Source organism: Notamacropus eugenii, chromosome 2, assembly GCF_028372415.1.
Source record: "Notamacropus eugenii isolate mMacEug1 chromosome 2, mMacEug1.pri_v2, whole genome shotgun sequence".
Classification (NCBI taxonomy): Eukaryota; Metazoa; Chordata; class Mammalia; order Diprotodontia; family Macropodidae; genus Notamacropus; species Notamacropus eugenii.
In genome coordinates this window covers 505,451,241-505,464,252 of record NC_092873.1, presented here as the reverse complement: position 1 = coordinate 505,464,252, position 13,012 = coordinate 505,451,241, and the positions used below count along the sequence as shown (strand labels likewise).

At 52.6% G+C, this 13,012-nt stretch overlaps 2 protein-coding genes across 9 annotated transcripts in view; one reads left to right on the top strand and one right to left on the bottom strand.

Annotated features, from left to right (window-relative positions):
• The window catches only part of SLC6A9 (solute carrier family 6 member 9), a 51,680-nt gene extending 42,285 nt beyond the window's left edge, over positions 1-9,395 (top strand). For 3 of the 4 annotated variants that reach the window (XM_072649174.1, XM_072649172.1, XM_072649173.1), the window contains 2 exons: positions 7,538-7,708; positions 7,829-9,395. In XM_072649174.1, the coding sequence (XP_072505275.1) occupies positions 7,538-7,708; positions 7,829-8,023 (366 nt within the window). In that variant the 3' untranslated portion in view covers positions 8,024-9,395. Of the gene's footprint in view, positions 1-2,507; positions 4,331-7,537; positions 7,709-7,828 lie in introns of those variants that run through there. The other variant, XM_072649175.1, reaches the window with a different exon arrangement.
• A 138-nt stretch (positions 9,396-9,533) lies between these two features.
• CCDC24 (coiled-coil domain containing 24) lies at positions 9,534-12,917 on the bottom strand. 5 transcript variants are annotated; one of them, XM_072649179.1, is made up of 9 exons: positions 12,823-12,917; positions 12,249-12,400; positions 11,981-12,159; positions 11,552-11,671; positions 11,324-11,392; positions 10,503-10,557; positions 10,082-10,145; positions 9,890-9,995; positions 9,534-9,795 (listed from the first exon to the last, which is right to left on the bottom strand). In XM_072649179.1, exons 2-9 carry the CDS (start codon positions 12,372-12,374, stop codon positions 9,570-9,572), a joined length of 945 nt encoding a protein of 314 aa, XP_072505280.1. In that variant the 5' UTR covers positions 12,375-12,400; positions 12,823-12,917; the 3' UTR covers positions 9,534-9,569. The 5 variants fall into 5 exon arrangements, with proteins under 5 accessions (XP_072505280.1, XP_072505279.1, XP_072505281.1 ...); XM_072649178.1 differs by having other exon boundaries at positions 11,324-11,395; positions 12,823-12,916; XM_072649180.1 differs by lacking the exon at positions 11,324-11,392.
• Positions 12,918-13,012: the final 95 nt, after the last annotated feature.

The window sequence follows — 13,012 nt, the reverse complement described above, 5'->3', positions numbered from 1 at the left end:
CTACACTGTCAAGTTTATTAGACAATTCCTCTTAGATGCCTTATAGGCAGCTGAAGGCACAGTGGATAGAGACTGAACCTGGAGACAGGAAGTAACTGAGTTTAAATCCTACCTAAGATACTCATCAGTTGTGTGTGTAACCCTGAGCAAATCACTTCACCTCTGTCTGCTTCAGTTTCCTCATCTATAAATTAGGTATAATAATGACACTTACCTCACAGAATTATTGTAGGAATAAAATGAGATATCTCTACAAACATTATGTGAACCTTAAAGAGCTATATATTGTAATTCAGTCATTTTTGGTCATGTCATGACCCCATTTGGGGTTTTCTTAGAGATCCTGGAGTATTTTGCCATCTCCATCTCTAACTCATTGTAAAATGAGTAAACTGAGGTAAACAGGGTGAAGTGACTTGCCCAGGGTCACACAGCTAGTAAGTTTCTGAGGCCAGATTTGAACTCAGAATGATGAGTCTTCCTGATTCCAGGCCTGGTACTCTTTCCACTGTGCCACCTCGCTGCCCAAACAGCTTTATAAATGCTAGTTATTATTATCATCTTTTTTGGCATCTCAAATTTAACATCCAAAACAGTGTATTATCTTCCCAGAATCACAGACTCCTCCCTGCCTCTGCTGAACTCCTCTCAATTTATATCAAAGGTACCACCATGTTCCCAGTAATTCAGTTTGGTGAACACAGAATCATCCTTGACATTTCCCTCCCTCTCATCCCCTTGTTGCATTTGTCCTTCATTCTTGAAAAGGACCATGACATCAAGATGATGACATAACTTGCAGTTGACTTCTGATTTGAGTGAGGGAGGGCTGTGCAAGGTCACCAACCTCACTTTCTTCTCCTGAGCCATCTGGATTCAGTGACCAGATCCAGCAATCTTGATGACTGGAGATGACCCAGGATGCAATGGGAGACCCCTTTCAGGCTAAGATCTTATCATATTCTCACTTTGAGTGAGATATACCCATTCAATGAAAGGGCTTCTTTAAGTAGTTACTCAAGAGATGGCCCCTTTAATTAAATAAATAAATAAAAATCAAACTGGGAGGGAAAGACCCTCAGAATTCCTGGGTAAAAGAGAAACAGTGACTATTTTAAGTCCATCTCTACAGTATCTCTTGATTCTTCCCGCTTGTTGCCATGGCCATCATGCTAGCTCAGGCTATTGACTGGACAACTTTAATAACCTGGATTACTGTCAGCCTCCTAGTTCATCTCCCTGCCTCTAGTCTCTCCCTCATACAGCTGACCAAAGAGTCATGCAAAGACCCAGATCTGACCATGTCACTCCTTTGCTCAAGAATCTTCAAAGGTTTCTAACAACCCACAAGTTCAGTTATAGCCCTGTCTACTTAGCGTTTGAGAGCCCCCCAAGTCTGCTTCCAAGCAGTCTTTCCAGCCTTATTTCATACTATTTATTAATCCAGCCTGCTTGGACTATCACCTACTCTTAAGTTTCACATTCTATATCTCCACCTTGTACATCTGCACTGGCCCTTCCTTGGGCTTAGAATATCTCTTTGTCTTCCTTCAAAACTGAGCTCAGATTTTGCCTTCTCTCCACAGCCTTTCCTTGTCCCTGGCTCCACCACATTTGGTGTGGGGTTCTCTTCCTCCCCAAGTTACCTTATATCTGTGCACATGGAATGCCTTCGACAGAATATAAGTTCCTTGAGAGCAGGAGCTATTTTGTTTTTGCCTTTGTATTCAGGAGCTTAAGAAATATTTGTTGGATTGAACTGAAAGTAGAACCCTGTCAAAATGCTGGCACATAGGTTACATCCTTCCAGATTCCCCTTAGACTGACCTCATGTCAAGTTTTCGAGACACCTGTTGCCCTACTGCTGCTCTTTGCTCTTTGTGGGCCATTGCTGCTCTTGATCTTGCCTTAACCTTTTCTAGAACTTCCTACAAATGGGCTGATAATCTAAGCCTCTTTTCTTCTGTCTCTGCTCGTTTAGTCGATCAAGTTTTGCTGGCTGAGGCAGGTTCTGGATTGCTTTTCTGTGGTAATTTTTGTTGTGGTGATTCCCTTTCATTGGTTACACTTCTGTAGGAAGTCACAACAATCCAAATTGGTCTTTCCACTCCCCCCCCCCCTCATCTCAGAGGCCATCTAGTTCAACTCCCTCATTTTACAGGTGAGGAAACTGAGGGCCAAACTGAAGGCCAAGGACCTTGACTCTCCCAGGGCCACACATCAGAAGTGGAGTTTAAGGTCCTCTTCATTCCAGAATCAGTGCTCTTTCCATGCTGGAGCTATCGTAATGCCTCCATTGTGTTTCATTCTGAGATATCTTCTGGTTCTCTTCATGTCCAACACTTTCTGATTCTTCTCTTGAAAAAGTTACTCATGACACAAAGGCAAGAGGTTTCTGAGCGACCACTCTATAAGTCTTTGACTTTCTTCCTTTCTTATAACCCTGTTTTGTGTTCTTCCAACACACCTTCCACCATCTTTCCCAACGTCTGCCTTGGAATTGCAAGCTTGGAGTATCCAGGTATCTACTGTCTCGATCCAGGGGACCTGGCTGTTTTTAGAACCTGTCTGTGATGTCTTCAGTTCTCCACTCAGTACATTGCTTGCTTCTGCTTATTGTGAGCACTGTAGGCCTGGAGGCTGAGCAGCAGTCCAAGAAATGGCTCTTCATGCTGACTCTGGGTACTCAACCAAAGTGACTCCTCCGACCTCTTTTTATGACTCAACAATGAGAACCTATTACCAGACTTCCATTGAGCTTTGGCTCAATTTCTGGTTTCTCTTATAGCAAGAATGACAGCATTGATACAATTTGGTTCTCCCAGCAAAAGTCCAGATGCCTGGCTGTTGGGTGAGGATCTCACCTGGAGAGTGTCAGGATCCATCCCTGACCTCTCTCTACGATGCTGCCAATGTAAGGACGGTCAAGTTCACCACTCCACCCATCTGCTGGGAAGAGGTACTCCAGGTCCTCAGAAAGCAGACCCCAAAGGTTGCTGGGACGAGACTTGAACTCCTTCTGGCTTCACAGAATATGAGTTACTTTGCACTAGCACAGCACCCAAGAACCTGGGCCATGATGAGGCATCAGGGAAGGATTTTGTGGAGAAAACTTCTAGAACTTTCACTTACGATACAAAATTATATTTTGAATAGCTGAACTTTCAGAAAAGACCTTGTCTGAACCAACATATCTGTTACATGCACCATCATCTTTGTGCCCTGCTCCATTGGTTTTGTCCATTGCCTCCACATTTATGTTTACCACAGAATAGTGGAATCCGTGCGTTGGGAGGGACCTCGGCACCTTGCCATCCATCTCTGCTCTAACATACCTGACATATCTGCTCAAAGATCCATGAGGAGGGGGAACCCATCACTCAAGAATTGCTCAATCAGTCAGCATTCATGAAGCGCCTACTATATGCCAGCTCACTTCTGTCCAGCTCTCATTATTGGAAAGTTTTTTTTCCTTGACATCATTCCAGCAGTTTCTCCTGGTTCTGCTCCCTGGGTTCAGACATGACAGAAAGCCCTCCACATACTCGAAGACATCTATCAGTCCTCCTGAGGGTTCTCTTTTCCAGTTCCTTTAACTGCTCCTTCTAAGACCTGGACTCAAAGTTCTTCACCATCCTTGTTGCTTTCCTCTGGACACTCTCAGCTTACCAACATTCTTCTTAAATCATGGCACCCAGAACTGAAAGCAGTACTTCAGTTGAAGTCTGATCAGGGCAATGGGCGAAGGATCTATGACTTCTGTTTCTGGAAGTTATGCCCCCTGCCAGTGCAGCCCAAGATCCCATTGGATGTTTTGGCTGCCATAGCATACCGCTAACTGATTGACCTTGCCGTCTACTGAAACTTCCAGAACTTCTGCATAACCATTAACTGTTCTAATGAAGTTGATCTTTTGTGTAAATGTAAGATTTTATAAGTGTAAGATTTTACATTTATCTCCAGTGAATTTCATCTTATTAGATTCAGCCCAATGCCCTAGCCTATCAAAATCCTCTTGGATCCTGATTTGATTATCCAGTGTGTTAGCTATCCCTCTCAATGCTGGTTATCAGTTACGCATTAGAAAAACATTCTATCTACACCTTTATCCAAGTCAACTGATAAAAATATTTAACAGCAAAAAGACAAGCATAGATCCCTGGCCCATTCCATTAGAGACCTCCTGCCATGTTAACATGGAACCATTAACAGTTGTCTTTGAGTCTGGCCATCTAGCCAGTTTTGACTTCAGATAATTTTATCATCTAGTTCACATCATCTGCCCAAGAATATGACAAGTTATTTTATAAAAGACTTTGCTAAAACCTAAGCAAGCTCTATCCACAGCATTATTACTGGTTTGGTAATCCTGTAAAAAAAAAGAAAAGAAAAAGAAAAGAAATCATGAGAGTCAGGTAGCTAGGCTGTCCATCATCGATGAAACTAGGCTGGTTCTTTGTGACTGATAACTGCTTCCCTTTCTGGATGTCCACCAATCATCTCTTTAAGGAGCTCTTTCCCAGAAACCAAAGTCTGCATCAGTGATCTCTAGGTGACAGCCTTTGTGATCCTTTCACATGGTCTTAGTAGGGCAGTCAGGACACTAGGTAACTCAGTGGATGGAGTGCCAGACTTGTAATCAGGAAGACCTGAGTTCATTGGACCTTAGCCACTTTCTAGCTGCTTGAATCTGTGCAAGTCATTTAACCTCTGTTGGCCTCAGTTTCCTTATTTGGTTGTCCAATGACATGCTAGTTGTGAGGTGCTTAGCCCCATGCCTGGCACATAGTAGGTGCTGTATAAATGCTCTTAATAGCCTTCTCCTTCCTCTCTCCCTCACCATTGTTATCATTGCTATCGTAGTCTGCCAGGAGCAGCTGCTCAGACTCTGCCCCATTCACAGCACTCCCAGGACCTCGGGGCAGCACAGACCTCTGAGTTCGTCTGCACCAGGTCGTCCTTGAGGGTTTTTGCATTTGTTTCATTTTCAATCACCCTGAAGCTCTTATTCCTCAAGAGGCAGAACCTCACTTTGTCAGCCAGCAGGGGAGTGGCTGGTATAGTTCCTGGGCAGGTCACCAGGAGGTGCCCTCCAAGCTCAGCACCCGGCATATAGTAAACACTAAATGCTCACTGGTTGGACCAACTCATGACTGGGCAGAGGAGAATGGACCAACACAGCCAGTCGTTCCAGGCTTCTGAGGCTCTCTTCTGCTTCCCAAATTCCCACCTCAGGGGAATGCTGCTCCAGTCGTAAGTCCTTCATGACTCAGAGTCTCTCACCTGCCTTACTTCCCTCTTCAGCAGATCAGTCACTGAGTAGACAAATAGGATTTAATACAACCCTTCAGGAAAAGGTAGATCTCCAGCTCTCCCTCTCCCCCAGCTTCTTTTACATCAGTCCTCCTTATTCTCATGAGGAAGGAGGGCCAACACACTGAAAGATCTTTGCAGGGATGAACTTCCAAGTGTCCCAGACATCCCAGTCCCTCAGGCTGGCCAAAGCAAGGCTTCCCTCCCACCAGTTCCCCGTGCCTCCTTGCCATGGCAAAGGCCCATCCCCACTTCCTGGTTGGCAGGCAGCTTTGGGTCCTAGGAGTGAATTCAATATTCCCTTGGCTGACCTGGGTTTCTGCCCACTAGGTCGGGTGCCTGTATCTTCTCCTGGAGTCCTAGGTGAGCACTAATTCTTAAAGAGCACCTGCTGCCAGGAAAAGGCCCAGAACAGCTTGGGAGGTGCACAGCTCTACATTCATCTCCTCAGAAAGTCTTGCCAGAACATATGATGGGACAGTATCTCTTCCTTCCTCACTCCCATGTGGTTGGCATCTGGCTGCCTCATCTCTTCAACATTTGTCACCTTTGATATGGAAAATCTGAGGGAGGAAATTGCCAACTGCTACACAGAGGAGGCTCTTTCCACCTGTGTGCCAGCCTTCCTAAATTCCATTATAGGGACCAGCTCAGTTTGTTAAGTACTGAGGGCTTTGAGACCATTATAAATGGGACAAAAGTCAGGATCGCAAAAGATCTTTATGTACTAGAATGATCAGCCCAATCTAACAAGGTAAAATGTAAAATGGGGAAGTAAGTCCACAGGTACAGGAGGCAGGGTGGGCCATGTGTGGCCAGACAGCAGTTTGGGTGAAAAAGGTCTATGAGTTTAAGGGGGCTCCACGCTTAATATAAGCCACATTTGCACAGTACATTCCAAAAAGCTCACATGACCCCAGGTCTTTCACAGAGAGGTGGTGGCACAAGGAGATGCCATGCCACTGTCCTTGGCCTGGGTCTGAGCCCATCTGGAAGGAAGGCTGGGGTCAGTTCTGGGTGAGACATTGACAAGCTTCCAGAGAAGGGCAGTCAGAGAGCCGAAGACTGAGATCCTTGCTTGACAGTCATCGAAGGAACTGGAGAAATTTACCTTGGAAAAGAGAAGACTCAAGGAGCTGCCTCCCTGTGTGAATAATTGTTGTGTAATGGAGGTATCTGTCCCAGGAGGCAGCGTCACAGAACCTCAGAGGTCATCCAGCCCGGACCTCTACAATATTCTTACGTGATCACTGAAAGAGATGTATGGAGCCAAAAGGACTCAAGCGGCCTTCTAGAACAATCCACCCCTGAAAAAGAATCCCTCCTCCAACCCTCGGCCCACAGGTGTCCAGTCTTATCATCCTGTTTGAAGTCTTTCCTACCATCTCCCAAGGCAGCCCTTTCTGATCTGGGACAACTCTGGGTGGAAGTTTTTAGTGACATCGCCCCTAAGTTTGCCTCTGCAGCGTCCCTACCTACCAACCTATCTGCTCCAGATTCTGCTTTTTAGAGCCAAGCAGAACCAGTCTGCTCCCCTTTTGTTCCAGCAGCCCTTCAGTACCTTAAGGCATTCTCTCTCTCCCCAACCCCACCCCACCCCACCCCACCCCCAGCCCCTTCACCTCTCAAGGCCCAAAGTCCCCGGTTCTTGAACTAACTCTCCTGGTGACATGAACCTGAGGCAATATGTCGAAATTATAGAGGAGGATTTTGGCTCAATGTAAGAAAAAACTTCTTAACAGTGAACACTGTCCCAAGGTGAATGGGATGCCTCAGAAGGTAGGGAGCTCCCCATTCCTGGAGGTCTTCAAGTCAAGACTGGATTTGACAAGGATGATGAAAAGAGGAAACTTAGCCCTTCCCCCAAAGGATTCCTTCTCACTTGGTGCCACCGGCTGACCGCAGTCCCCATTTGTATATTTGCAGTTTTCCTGCAGATGACATCATATTAGTGGCACCATCCCCTCTGTCAGCCCCAGTTGTTCCTCTTTGGGCTGTTTGGTGGCAGTGGTTGGTGGAATGGCCATGGCCTCTCCCTCCCCCCAATGCATACATTTGTGTACGCACACTCATGCCCAGGGCAGGGCAGGGTCTAGTCCCTTGGGCATTGTTGGCCTTGGCTGGATCCATGGGAATCATGGCAGGGAGGACAGGATCCAGTGAGAACCTGGCCCAGAACCTTCTGGGTCCTCACGGCCCACTTTCTCCTTGCCCCATTCTACAGTTCATCCTCATCTTCACGGTGATTCAGTATCGCCCGATCACCTATAACCAGTACCAGTACCCAGGCTGGGCGGTGGCCATTGGCTTCCTCATGGCCCTCTCCTCGGTCATCTGCATTCCCCTCTATGCCCTGTTCCAGCTTTGCCGCGTGGATGGGGACACTTTTCTACAGGTGAGTCAGGATGAACGGGGGCTGGACAGGGATCAGAGGGGGCGGAGGCAGGGAGGGGAGCAGGGACACTATTCTGACCCCTCTCTGGCCTGTCCCCCTTTCCCACTTTCTCTCATTCAGCGTTTGAAAAATGCCACGACACCGAGCAGGGACTGGGGTCCGGCCCTCCCTGAGCACCGGACGGGTCGCTATGCCCCTGCTACAGGCGTCTCCCCCGAGGATGGGTTGGAGGTTCAGCCCTTGCACCCAGACAAGGCCCACAACTTGCTCCGGGGCAGCAATGGCTCTGCCCACCCCCAGGACTCCCGGATATAAGCACTGCTACAGGGGACTGACCCCATCCAAACCCTTCCCTCCCCACTCTCCAGAGACTACCCCAGGCAGGAGGCAGTGAGAACCCTGCCAGCTGCCACCACCACCACTGCTAACCCCTGTGCCCTTTGAGTCTCTCATCCTGTGTCTCCCCATGCCCCTTCCCCCAGTGTTTACATGACAAGTCCCTTTTCTGTGCCAGGACCAGGAGGGGGCAAAGGTCAGGGACCAACTCTCTCCCTCCACCCTAAATCTGTCCACACACCAAGGGATGAGGGGCCTAGGTTGAAAATGGCCAGTGGAAGGGTGGGGTTGGGGTGTCAGTGGGGAAGAAGAGGGGTATGCTGCTGTTGGGTGAACAGGAGCACTTGAGCCCCCGTCACCTGGGATCCTGGATTCTGGGCAAGCTTTTGGCCTAGAAGAGTTGGGAAGGACCTCAGAGGCCATTGAGCATCACCTGGAGACCAGAACTTGCCCTTCAGTACCCAGGAAAGGCAAAACCCCAAATCTGGGGCCTGTCTGGCCTTGTGGGACTGACCCCCTTCATGTTTTCCGCTGCTCTCTTAACCCCCACTAGAAAGGAGAGGTGCTCTGAGGGCCAGGAGGGGTGCAACCTTCCTGTGCCCAGCATGCAGCTGGCTATCATCCTGGGTCTCAGATGGTGCCCGGCTAGACCTGGCACACCCCCTTCCCAAGGATGCCAAACTCCGTCCCCGAAGATGAAATGTGACGTCCTAAGCTGGTTTCAGCTCTCTACCTGCTGAAGTAGGGTTGAGAGATGGAGGGAAGAAGGTGGGGGGGATGCCCCTCTTTGACTTCAGGAGGATGCCTCCCCCTGGCCCTCCTGACCCATCTCCAGGCAGCGGGAGTCCAGCAGTGTTACCTGTGCATCCGGCCGCTGCCCCTTTAGCATTAGCTTGTGTGGTATGCAGAGGGCACAACATCTGTGGGCTTCTTTTTGTGTCCAAACCCTGTGTATTTGTGGTTGCTCCCCCACCCCCGCTCCAGGCCCAGTGTGTCTTCCAGGCTTGTCCCGCTGCTCTTGGGCCTCTGGGGACTGTTTTTTTCCCTGACCCCCTATCCTACACCCTGGTCCAGAGCCCCTTGGGGTGTGGGCTGTGGAAGGCTCCACCCTAGGGGTGCACAGGAAAGTGTCAGGTGATGGTGCCAAACAGGCCTGTCTGGGGCTGCAGGGCCCCACTGCCCTGTCCAGCCTGCCAAGTCTACTGTCTTCCTTGGCCTGCACACTGGCCCTGTCCTTGGTCCCTCTGCTGTATGTGTCTCCTCTAATTTCCTATGGCCATGAGGGCTGGGCTCAGCCCTGGCCCACACTGGCCGGTGCACTGCTAGGGTTTAATGAAATTTTTATTCCTGACTTTGAGCTGCTGTTGTTTTTCCCCCTCTGCAGGGGGAGGTGGGCAGGATTTCTGGGTCTGCTCAGAGCCCTGGACCCAGGCTCTGGAGCAGACTGGGGTGAGCACAGTGGAGATACAGACATGTAGACACACATGGCTCTCGCCTGAGCATGGAGGCCTTTATTCCCCAGCCGTCAGGAGGCAGTGCCCGCGTGAGGCCCTGCACTGGTCAATGGCCCTTCATGGGGATGGCACTGAAGGCGGCGGCGGCCCCAGCGGCTCTGGCGGTAGGAGGTGCCTGAGGCAGGTGACAGAGGAGGCCTAGGGGGAAGGGCTGGCAGCAGGCCACATCTCTGGGACTCCTGGGGCTGCTGCCCAGAAAAAGGCAGGTCCTGGCCCTTGCTGGCGAGCATCCTCTGCCTAGGAGACGAGAGGTCAGCTGTGCCTCTTCCAGCCCCTGCCCAGCTGCCCTCCCCAAAGGTCCAGCCCAGGCCTGTACCTGCCCAGCCCTTACCAGCCTGTATCTTGGCCCTTGTCCCCTTGCAAGCTGGGACAAGGGCTGAGGCGTGTCGGGGGCCCCAGCAGGTCCTGTGTCATGGCTTTCCTCTGCTCTTTGAGTTCTGGGGAGAAGAGCACTAGGCTGGCTTGGGGGCACAGGGTCCTCCCTTGCTCCCCCATACCACAGAAGGGGGCTCCAAATTCCCACCTGCCAGAGTGGGCTCCACCATCATCAGAGAGGATTCTGCCGCGTGCACGTCCTCCAGGCAGAGCTACAGTGCCCACAGAGTCAGCGCTCAGAGCCCTGCATGGCTCAGGGGCTGGCCTCCCCAACCCCTCTCTCCAGCCCACCCTGGCCTGTCACAGAGGGGTCCCAGAGTTCAAGGAAGGCAGGCCGAGACATCTTTGGAAGGCAGGGAAGTGGTGTCTCCAGAGCCAATGGAGGTTCACACACAAGGCCCAAAGGCAGGGCCTCCATGGGGTGCCCACTGACTCTCCTAGTTCCATAGGGGAAAGGCACAAGATGACCACCAGCCTGGGGATGCAGGTAGCCACACACCAAGGCCCTCTGGGGCTGAATCCAGGAGCAGGGATGAACCCCCCAAGCTGTGTAGGGGGGAGGGGCTCACCTGCAGGGCTTTGATCTCTCTCTCCAGAGCGTGGCACTCCTCTTTCAGGAGGGTCCTGGGGCATGGCCAGAGGGGTCAGGGGTCATAGCTACAGCAAAACTGTGGCCCAAGGACTGCCCCCCCAGACTGTCCTCAGCCCTAGGTCCAGGTATCTGCTTCTTACCCTGACCCAGGGCCTCCATCTCTACCAGGCTTTCCCACCAATGCTAAGCTCATCCCTATGTCCTACTGAATCTGCCCCCTCTGCCTGGTGCCTATGTCCCCTGGATTTCAAACCTCAGAGCCATCCCCACCTCCTCCAAAGTCCTCATTCCACATGTGTCTCAAGCACTAATTTTTGTCCTTTCTACCTCTGTGACCATCTCTCCCCTCTGTCCTCTGCACCCATACCAACTGCCCCCCAGTTCAGGCCCCATCAGCTCTCCCTCCTGCTACAACAGCAGCTTCCTTACTGGTCTCTCGAACCTCTAGAGCTCCCCTTCTCCAACTCACCCCCTACTCAGCTGCCAAAGTAATTTCCCTAAAATCCAGATCTGATCATATCCCCAACCATCAGGAGCTCCCTCCTGATCCTAGGATCAAATATACTCTTCTTAGCCTGGCATTCAAAGCCTTGGCCCAACCCTGGCCAAGGGCACCTGTGCTCCTTCTCTCAGATGCCTATTCAGCCCCCAGGCTTTGGCTTTTGCTCATCTGGTTTCACGCTCACCTGATTTCTCTGAAAACCCAGAGCCTTCACTGACTGACTTTGACTTTAAACTTTTTTTTTGGCTTTCCCTGGGTCAGAGACCCTCTCCCCTGCTGGGCTCTCAGGCCCTTACCGGAGATGCTGGATGACCTGGTCGATGTTGGCCACGTTGAGGCAATCCTTGATTGCACTGAGGTCCTGGCTGCTGTTTCTCAGTCAAGAGAGAGGCTCCTGGACTCAGGGAGGCCTGTCATCTCCCCGCCCATTCCCCAACCATCCTTTCCCTGTCCCCCACTACCCCCTAATACAGCCTAGTCCGGCACCCTAGACAAGGAAGACCCCCGGGCAAAGATAGCTGTACCTGAGGCCGCGGGACCCCGGCAGCCTGGCCTCCAGCTCATCCTCTACGCTGTCCCTGGGGTCTCCAAGGGCAAAGCGAAGCACTCGGGGGCTGTAGCGGGCCCAAGCCTTGGCCGTGTCCCTGGAGGGCTGCACCTGAGGGCTGGGGGCCTCGGCCCCAGGGAGGGAGAAGGGGAGGGGACCCCGATGGGGAGGGAACCCCGATGGGGAGGGAACCCCGATGGGGAGGGACCCCTATGGGGAGGGGACCCTGAAGGTGAGAGTACCCCAGGTGGGAGGAGGACCCCCGGTGAGGAGTGGCTCACCTTGGGGGCTGTCCCCAGGGGTGCTGGAAAGGGTCTTTAGAGGTGTGCTGGGACTGATCCCGGGGGTGTCTGGGGTTCGGCAACAGGGGTACCCTCGGCGGGGGCAAGGGAATCCGGCCTCCTACCTGCCCTCCAGCGCCGCCTTGTGCTGAAGGCCGCACAGTAGCTGCCTCAGCTCCCTCCGCACCAGGTCCCGCATCGGCGGGGCCGGGGCCAGCAGCGAGAAAGGGGTGGGGCGGGGGGCGTGGCCAAGAGCATGGACCACTTTTCGCTCCTCCTCCAGGAGGGCCTTCAGGATTTCCACCTGCCAGTTAAAGGAGGAAGGGGCGGGGCTAGGGCGGGGCTGGGAAGGCCGAAGGGTCCCACCCCTCGCTATGACCCCGCCCCCCTCACCTCAGTCCGCAGCTCCAGGCTTAGGTCCACCGCAGCCTCACCCAGGATCCTCTTCACCTCTGCCCGCTCGGGAGGCTGAACATGCTCCTCTACCAGCCCCCACAGGGATGGGGGCACCTGGAACATGGTGGGGCCCCGCCCCCTGCCCCGCCCTGCCGGGCAGGTGGCTCCCGTAAGGGGCGGGGCCCGACGGGAGGGGGCAGGCTAACCTCGCCAGCACAAGTCCCCGCCCCTTGTGAAGCCCCGCCCTCACATTTCACCCCTTGCCACCCCGCCCACTTCCACTCGCACGCAAGGGGCTCAGGGAGAGGGGAGGGCTGTTCACCAAGCATGCCATAGGCCACGCCCCGATGATAGACCACGCCCACATCCTGGCCCTCCTTAAATATAGGCCCCGCCCCATATCCACACAGCCCCCACCTGCGGGCCAAGCCCTGCCCCCATCCATCTCAAGGCCCCTCCCCACACATCACAGGTCACGGGGCAGGGTTCTAGGGGAGACTCTCCAGCTCCCGGACCCCATGCAGCCTCCCCCTTGAAGCTGCAGGGTCTGTGGGTCGCGGATCTGACTCACCGGGCCGGGCCGGGCGTCAGGGGAGCGGGCGCCTCGGGGATATGAGCCCGCCCCCTGCGTTGGAGACACGCCGTAACCATGGTCACGACAGCAGCGATCACATGAAGGCCCCGTCCCCAAGAGTGTATGGCTCCTCCCCCTTAAAGGGGCCAGTCCTCGCCGAGCTCTGGAAGAGGCACACGAGCTGGAG